Below are 9109 nucleotides of genomic sequence, written 5' to 3'. Positions count from 1 at the left end.
AACCTAGCGCCAAGTTTACCCTAGGATAATAGCTTGTTGTTGAGACTTGAGATCAAAATTATATATATAATGTGACTTCTTTTTTTTCCTCACCAATCAAGCAGTCACCATTGAGAGCCATCTATGCTAGTGCCAATAATTGCTCCACCAAGTGCTTAGTTACCCAAAGTTCTAATATATCATGATCTTTTAGTATTCTAAGAGTTCAATTATTATATATACATAATTTAAAATAAAAAAAACTCTTTCAATTTGTTTAATAATATGATTCGGATTTTGATTTGGTTTTGTTTAAACAAAATGTTTGATATATACACGGTATTAACATAGAGTTCAAGAATTTTTAACGTATTTGATTTTTACTTTGACTCCTTTCAAGTGGAGAATATATATATACACGGTTAGTTGGTGTGTGTGTGTATATATATATATATATATATATTTTTTTTTTTTGGATGAAAATTTGTGTTCTTTAGAACTCTACTTTGGATTGATACAATTTACGTTTGTATTTTTATGTTGTTATTTTTTTTCAATCTAATTGAAGAAATTAAAAAATAAAATAAATTATAATGAGGTGTAAAAAATTTAAATTATTTTGTTTTAAAAATATAATAATGATATGACAAGTTTTGGAGAGATCAACAAAAAGTCAAAGACTTCAATTTAAGTTTGAGTTTGAGTTTAAGTTGGACTTGTTAAAAAGATAGAGTTTCACTCCTTATTAAGTTTGGATTAGATAAAATTAATTTTGTTTAAAAAAAATGATAATGATGAGTTTGAATTTAAGTTGGACTTGTTAGAGAGATAGAGTTTCACTCATTGTTAAGTTTGGACGAAACAAAAATAACTTTATTTAAATAAAATGATAATTTTATTTAAATATTAATGATAATGACGAGCTTGACTTTAAATTGGACTTGTTAGAAAGATAGAGTTTCACTTTTTGTTAAGTTTGGATTAAAAAAATAATTTTATATAAATAAAATAATAACTTTATTTAAATATTGTACTGACGTGAAAAATTGTTGGAGTTTCAGAGGCTTTGTTTATATATATTATGGCAATTAACAAATATTTGTTATGATTGTGTTTGTATATGAAATTATTTATTATAATATTTATAAAAAAAAAAAAAGATATTGCAAGTTTTTGATTAAAAGTTTAAATAGTAAAATATATTGTAGAATTATTTATTCTATTATTTATACAAATAAATATATAATCATAATTTGTTTTGAGCATAATCACAACTTCACCCATAACATAAACCTCGGTCAAATTGGAGTTCGAGACTAGATTTATTATGCAATATTTTTTTTGTTATTGCTTTTTTTTAAAATTTTTTTTAATTCCTCCATTGTGAACCTCTCAACATTTTTTTTTTTTTTTGTGTGGAGAAAACATAAATAAATGTGAAAGTTATAAATTATACAATTATTTAATTTTGACCCACACGTTAACCCTATTTAAATTTCAAAAAATTCTCTTCTTGTTTTTAATTAATTTATTTACAATTAATAAATAATTTAACAAATTGGTTTTTTTATATTAGATAACTAGTAAAGCCCTATCTTGGATCAAGCCCAGCCCAACTCATTACAAAACCTTTCCTCTTCCTCTGATCAAAAGCCCAAATCTTTAACAAAACCCTGTTTTCTAAAACCCTAAACTCAGCTAAACTTCTTCTTCTTCTTCTTCTTCGTTCAAGGTTTTGGAAAACTATTTGGTTCTTTGGAAATTCTTAGGTTTTCATAATGGGTTTACATTCGAAGCGGTCGGAAAAAGCGCAAGACATCGACAGTGATTTCGAAAATTTCGATGATTTTGATGAAGACATGGACAACGGGAATCTAACTGTGAGCAAAAAAAAAAAAAATTCCTTTATTTGTTTTTTACAGTAATTAGTGGAATTTTGATTGATATTGTTATTGGGTTTGGTTTTTGTGTTTGTGATTCTTGTTAATTGAGCAATTTATGATGTAGTTGGGGCATGAAGAAGAAGAAGAAGAAGAAGCTGATTATGAAGATGAAGAAGGAGAAGCTAAAAATGGAGATGAGGAGATGGAACAGCTAGAAGAAGAGTATAAGAATCTTAAGCACCAGGAAATGTAAGACTCTCTGTTATTTGTTTATCACATTTGGTTGTGCACTTGATTTTGTGTGTAATAACATTGAAACATATTGATTTTTAGTTTCTGGGAGTGGGTTTTTATATGATTTTTTGATATCTTAGAGGACTTGTACCCAGCAATTTTTACTTACAATTTGGAGGAAAATCTATGGGTAAGGTGTATTCCAATGAATTGGGAAGTTTTTTATTTGTCGGCAAACCGACTTTTTTTTCCGTGACATTGTAGCATTACTTTTCTCCTAGGGTGCCAACCCCTGTTGTATCTGTGTCTTACTGGTGTCGTACCAGTTATTTCATGTTATAATTTTTCAGAAATTGCTCATGTCATACCCTTGTTTTTCTCTTTTGTATGGATATTAGACTCATTTTCATCATGATTATGGTTGTTTAGGTGAAAGGCAGATCTCTAAATTGTTTGGTCGGTAGTTTCTTTGTGGCACACAGATGTTCAATTACTCACATTAGTGATATTAGGCTTGTTTGTTATGACATATATGTCCATGCATATCTGTTAATGTATGCCGTTTTATAATTGTTGGGTTTCAATTTTCGTTCAGAGATATTTTTAATGATTTGAAGCGTCACAAGGATGAAGATCTTCTTAAGGGTCAGGCAGTGAAGAATCAAAAGGTGTGGGTTTTATAGATTCAGTCATTAATTTTCCTTCCTTTGGTTGTATCAGCTTCTTTTTTTTTTTTTTTTTTTAGAAATAGTGTTCTTGACTGTTACTTTCCTTTCTTAATAATTATACTCTTTGAAGCAATTAGTTTATTCTTTATACCATTTCCCTCTCTTATGAGTGTGGTTAAACGTTGATAAGGTTAAACAATGATAAACTTCTTTCTCCTTTTTCCTGAAGGTTCTCTGGGACAAAGCTCTGGAGCTCAGATTGTTAGTTCAGAAAGCATTCTCAAGTGCAAATAGATTACCCCAGGTCTTTTTTGGTAGTTTATTCTTATTTAACTTAATTCTAGCTCTTTAATATCTAAACATAGTGTTTAAAGATGATGGATTGTCTGCAGGAGCCCGTTAGGTTTTCATTCTGTAATTCAGATGAGGGTGTCAATACAGCATATTCAGACCTCGTTACCTCATCTAAGAATACTTTAGATTCCCTATTGGAACTACAAGAGGTATGACTGTTTTGGAAATTTTTGACTATTTTTACATATTTGATATACATTCATTTAGCTTCAAAGAATATGATTAGCATTTGATGCTTTATTTTGGCCTTATAAATTTTTCTGTCAATATATTTTCTCTGTTCATCTTGTGATAATTCTTTTGTGACAGGCTTTGCTTGAGAAGAATCCTTCTATTGCTGAATCCTCAGATGGTATGGAACATGTTCTCTCTGTATTGTATTATTTGGTTATCTACTCACCTGGCACTGTGTATGAAAAATTTTCCATTTTGCTCTATTTTCAAAATTTAGAGCTCCTTATCATACTTTTTATCTCTCTAAGAGTTTATAATCTCTGTATGACAAAGTCAGATATTATGAATAGAAAAGACTATACCAAATCTTTAAAGCATTCTTTTCAATATTTCTGCTATTCCTTTGACTTTTATTGTTTTTTCTTTTTCCTGCAAGGGTTCTGATATTTCCAATTCTCTTGTGCAATATTTGTTCAACATAAAGCTAATGATAAATGTTGACTGAATTGTAAAGCCAGCAAGAGCTTGTCAGTTAGGCTTAAGACTTAGTTTTCATAGTTCTATTGCTTGCTTTAGTTTCAGGCTATGATTTTTGTGCATGATTACTGTTTAAGAATAAACTACATATGTGCATGAAAAGTTATTGATTTAGCTTGCTTATCCTAACAAGGTTTCTCTTCTTAAGGTAATTCTGAAAGATCATCCAAGCATTCAGAAGCTTCTAAGAACTCAAATGTTGAAGGTGACGAAGATTGGTCAAGGGTTTCTCAATTGCATTTGAGGTACTTTGATCATCCTCTAGATGTGCTTATGATCTGTTGAACATTGAACTCATCTTTTTTTTGTAAAAAGTAGGAAATCAAGTTTTTGAATTCTTCATCCAATACCAATGAGTTGGGTGACATACTTAGGTAGACATAACAACTGCCTCTTTCTGATGATGATGATATGTTCAAGTGAGCTGGAACTGTGCTTGAGGGGGGCTGTTAGTCCTTTTTTCATTCTTTTATACTGCCTTCGTTATTTGTCTTTTGTTATTAATGTTATGGAGGTTTCCGTGAATGTATCTCTTTTGGGATATATAGACATTATTGAGATTGAAAACCTAGAGGAGGAAAATCCTGGTATTGGAGTAGAGTTGTCTCTGTTAAGTTGGTAATATTTTTATTTGGTTTTTTGGTTTTTTTTTTTCAACAACCTGAATCCAATTACCTGTCTTATAAAAAAAAAGAATCCAATTACCTGTCTTAATCTTAGTAAAGTACATGTTAAAAGTAATGTTTACCCTTATATACCCATGTTTCATGCTTTATTGCCTTTTTTTAGTTCTGTTGTATATCTATTACTGTATCTCATCATTGTTGCATGCATTAAAAGCCTACTAGTGTGATTAATTTCTTCATTTGGGCGTTGACTGTATTATTTATGTTTGTATCCTTTAGAATAGCTTCCTTCAGAGACAAATCAATAGACAAGTGGCAGAGGAAGACAGAGGTGGCAACTGGTGCTGCTGCTATTAAAGGAAAATTGCATGCTTTTAATCAGGTTAGGCCTTATGACTGGGCTGATTACCATGCCCATAAGGTGTAAAACAGGCTCACTAAATTCTTCTATTCCATACACAGAATATTAGTGAGCAAGTTGCTGATTATATGAGAGATCCAAGTAGAATGCTCAAGCAGATGCAACTGAGGAGATCAACAGTCAGTGTATTTGGGACTGTAAGATAATCTTTCTTTCCTTCTTCTTCTTTTTATTTTTATTTTTTATACTTAAGAGAGAATGTATATTTACACTCAGATAAAGGCCACACACATGTAGATTAAATGGACAAGGTAACATAAAAATTAGCCTATTTGACATTTGTATTCTAATACCTGGCATGTTGATGGCAGGATCCTGACAGGGAGAATAGCGCTAAGGGAGAGGTAATCCTACTTTTGTGTGTCTACTTGAGTTGATAATACAATGTTCATTTTGATTCCAGAACCCCACCTGAGAGCAAAACTATGGAAATTTGTTTAAATACCAGATTCTCTAAAAATAAAATCTTTCTCGTACGTGTGCTTGTATGTCTAAGAGAGTGGATATTGGATTGCATTTGAAGGTACCAAATCATTGTCTAAAATGGACTATCATGGCAAACAGAACCGTTAACATTGAATTTAATTTTGGGATACTCACAGACAACCTCCAATGTTTTGTGTCACTCATGGTGTTGACTTCAATCTTTGCAATAGTGCACTCTGTGGGTTGATTTGTGTTTTCTAATGCAAAGCACATTGGATAGTCCAATCTCCTTGAAATATGCCTTCAGAATGCCAAAATACTTTTTAGGTATCTTGTTATGGTCAAAAAACAAGATAAGCAGGCAATATAAACAGAAATGGTTGCTGGTGGTACTTTCTGGGAAAAAAGTTGGGTTTGCATGGGTACCATATCTAAGTGCTTGTTTGGGAGAACTTATTTTTCATTGGTTTATTGGCTTAAAAAATGAGCTGGGCAAAAGTATAGTTGTACTTAGAAAATGTAGAACTTATAAAGTTGTACATGAACAAAATAAGCTGAACAAACAACTTATTATTAATCTACCACTCATCGAAATGGACACTTATTATAACTTATGATTTAAGGAAAAGATCAATAAGATTTAGTAAAGGTGTATTTTGAAGGCCTATGGAAATTGAATTTCTAGCACTGATCAGATCTGCTAGGTGGCTTGCAAATTCACACATTTCATGGATAAGTAATATATTTTATTTATTTTATTGATAAGGCTTCAACTTTACTCCATGGCCTTCTTTTGCATATCATTTGTTCCCTCAGATGCTATGTAAATAGAACCCATTATTTGTGTGTGAAGAACACCTCACTGCTTCTATTCAATATGATGGAATTCATATTGTCATGACTAATGAGATATAATGCAACATAATTTTGTTACATATATAATTTGTTATGTGAAAAACTAAATAAATGAAATGTTTTTGTAAGCTCAGAGAGATGTTATTCCTCTTGGATACATTTTTCAACCTTATCATTCTGTAAGCATAAAATGCTATTTATATAACTTTGAGTAAAAAGCATTTGCTGATGGGGATTACTGAATGATGACTACTATATGTCATTAGATATTATGCAGTCTTATTTATGCAGGGAAAAGTAAAATGAGAGAGAGGACTGTGTAAAATTATCAAAGTTTTTCTTTTCTCATCACATTATGATGTTTGCTATATCCTTCTACTTTGAATAGGAAGTACAAGCTGATGGTGATCCAGAACTTTTGGATGACTCTGAATTTTACACGCAATTACTGAAGGAATTCTTAGAGACGAATGACCCAAAATCATCTGGTAAAATTTTGTTGCATTTTGACATTTGTATATTTATTTTTCTGCTCTTGGACCCAGTCTTTAAGCTTTTCTGTATTCATGTTCATATTGTGACATCTTCTCTTGATGGTTGCAACAACTACAATAATCTGTTATTGCCAAAAATTTAGGGTCAGTGATGGATCCTCATGAGATTAATTTGAGTTGGCCACATGTATTCTTCTCCACCATTCTATCTTATTCAAAATCATACTCTTTGTTTTTTACCTTAATTACTATGCCATTTTTTAGTTCTTCGACTAGGGTTATTTTAGGTTTTTCGCTATCTCTTTTTATTCTCTCAACTAGAATCAAATCACTTTTTCTCATTGGTACATTAATTGCTCTCCTTTACACATGACTAATTTAAGCAATTTTCTTCATTGTGTGTCCCTACCATCTTTGTATTGCTTCTTATCTATCTTAACATTCTCATTCTATGAACATGCTGTTTCTTAATATCCCAACACTTGGTCCCAAGCCTTAGAAAAATAAAGAGGATTGCTGGTTGCAGTAGGTTGCTGTGTTGCTCAATGTTTGTTTGAGCTTATTCTGTTTATTATACAAAAAATTACGGCTATACCTAGAAAAAGATGATGCTTTAACAAGCTATAAATTTTATTTTGAGATGAAAATAAGTTTGTCCAAATGACTGCATAGAATTTTGTTGCTTGATTATGAATGAATCACTTTCTGTATTCAAAAGAGGAAAAAAAAAAGGGGGGGTGGAGGGTTGGGGGGGTTGGTGGGTGGGAGGGTTTTCCTTCTATACCTTGTGAGTCATACCCATTTCGGTTATAGCACTGCTTTGGATGTGAAGATGGATGGATGGACATAATTGGCTGATACTGTGCCATTTTATTCTGCCATTAGTTGAAGAGAACCCTGTGACCAAGGTCAATATCATTTTATTATCTATATCTATGAATTGTACCATAGTTTTTCTGGAACTTAGCTATGTAGTCTACATGAAAATGGACTCGCAGCTGACAATTTATAAAATTTTCCTTTTTTTATTAAAAAAAAGAAACAATTAAAAGATATTTTTCTACACTTCAAATGGAACTTGGTTTTTGGTGAACATCATTTGCATACTTGTCCTATTGTATTCAAAGGAAATCTACTAATTAAACATTCTGTGAATGACTCCTTGACTTTAACCATTCCTTGTTACACAGACTTTTATGCTTTGAAAAGGTTGCAAACTAAGAAGAGAAAGATCGTTGATCGGCGTGCCTCAAAGAGTCGCAAGATAAGGTAACTACTCCCTCCCAAGCCCCAAAAGATTTCCTATTTTGAGTTGTGGTCATATCTGAATTTGTATTTTATATTATTCTCATGCATTATAATTTTGCAGGTATAATGTTCATGAAAAGATTGTCAATTTCATGGCTCCTCAGACTATGGATCTTCCTCCTATGGCTCCTAAATTATTTGAGAATTTGTTTGGGTTGAAGACCCAACCAGCATCTGTTGTCTAGTGTATAGTCTTATCAGTTCATAGGCTTTTGCAATTTTGTAATATTTGTTGACATGATTGTTTATTTTAATTTAATTCCTTGATATCTTTTATATACTTGTATTATCTCCATAAATGTTTTCTTTTCATTGGTGGAAAAAAAAAATTCCTAATTAGGATCTTTATTTAGACTTTAGGCTTTGTTGCCCCCCATGCTGTGTATTTTTCTCAGCTAGTGCAAGTGTTCAACACCTCATAGTTCAACATTTAGAAAAAAGACATTGCTTTATCAGTCAGTCGTAGTCCATTGATTTTTTTTTTTTGTTGTAAAATTACTCTTGTATTGTAGTAGGACACTTGCTTTTGTCAACGACTTTAAAAGTTATATAGTAAATCAAAAATGCAAAAAGTTGGGAAAACTTTTGATCATGTCAAGTATACATCTCTGGATGCTTGGACAGGCCGAAAGATTATGACCAAGAAGTCTGAACTTTCTGGGTTGCTCTTTTTAAAAAAATAATATTATTATTTTAGGGGTTCAGTCTTATCATTAGTGAACAATAATTAACTAGCACCTGGCCCTTTAGATATGGCATTTTAGTTCCTAACCTTGAAAGGAAAGGGCTTTAGCCCATTAGTCATTGTTGATCAACGACTTTATCTCCAAGTCAGCATGGAGTCAAAACTTTTGTAATTTTACGTTTTTTTCTTTAAGGTTATAAAGTGACATCGGGTCTAGGATCAGGGCTTTAATTGAAAATTTACTTTAGATTCCTTGTGCAAATTAGGTACTGGAGTTTTCAATTTATCTCAGCTAAGCGATCCACAAATATAATAATACTTTTACCAGTATATACGTACTCTTAAAGCAAGCAATATAAAGGTCATTAGAGCATGACACACGATTTGATAATGAGATGTAGAATCAAAGATGATAAAACCACTGCAAACATTTCAAATGTAAAACCACTTCAAGACACATCTAGT

The 9109-nt window shown here is 31.4% G+C and overlaps 1 protein-coding gene across 1 annotated transcript; it reads left to right on the top strand.

Moving 5' to 3' along the window:
- Nucleotides 1-1657: 1657 nt before the first annotated feature.
- LOC142614996 (uncharacterized) lies at nucleotides 1658-8241 on the top strand. Its single transcript, XM_075787642.1, has 13 exons — nucleotides 1658-1859; nucleotides 1987-2111; nucleotides 2692-2764; nucleotides 2994-3068; nucleotides 3157-3267; nucleotides 3428-3470; nucleotides 3978-4074; nucleotides 4735-4837; nucleotides 4918-5013; nucleotides 5188-5220; nucleotides 6546-6645; nucleotides 7842-7920; nucleotides 8021-8241. Exons 1-13 carry the CDS (start codon nucleotides 1758-1760, stop codon nucleotides 8142-8144), a joined length of 1161 nt encoding a protein of 386 aa, XP_075643757.1. The 5' UTR covers nucleotides 1658-1757; the 3' UTR covers nucleotides 8145-8241.
- Nucleotides 8242-9109: the final 868 nt, after the last annotated feature.

Source organism: Castanea sativa, chromosome 11, assembly GCF_040712315.1.
Source record: "Castanea sativa cultivar Marrone di Chiusa Pesio chromosome 11, ASM4071231v1".
NCBI lineage: Eukaryota > Viridiplantae > Streptophyta > Magnoliopsida > Fagales > Fagaceae > Castanea > Castanea sativa.
This window is presented reverse-complemented; position numbering and strand designations above follow the sequence as displayed.

Excerpts from the sequence above, each read along its gene's own strand:
- LOC142614996 (XM_075787642.1), top strand. The coding sequence starts at position 1,758 with ATGGGTTTACATTCGAAGCGGTCGGAAAAAGCGCAAGACATCGACAGT. Across the intron at positions 4,075-4,734 it reads GTTTCTCAATTGCATTTGAG|AATAGCTTCCTTCAGAGACA; the intron begins GTACTTTGATCA and ends TGTATCCTTTAG. Across the intron at positions 7,921-8,020 it reads TCAAAGAGTCGCAAGATAAG|GTATAATGTTCATGAAAAGA; the intron begins GTAACTACTCCC and ends ATAATTTTGCAG.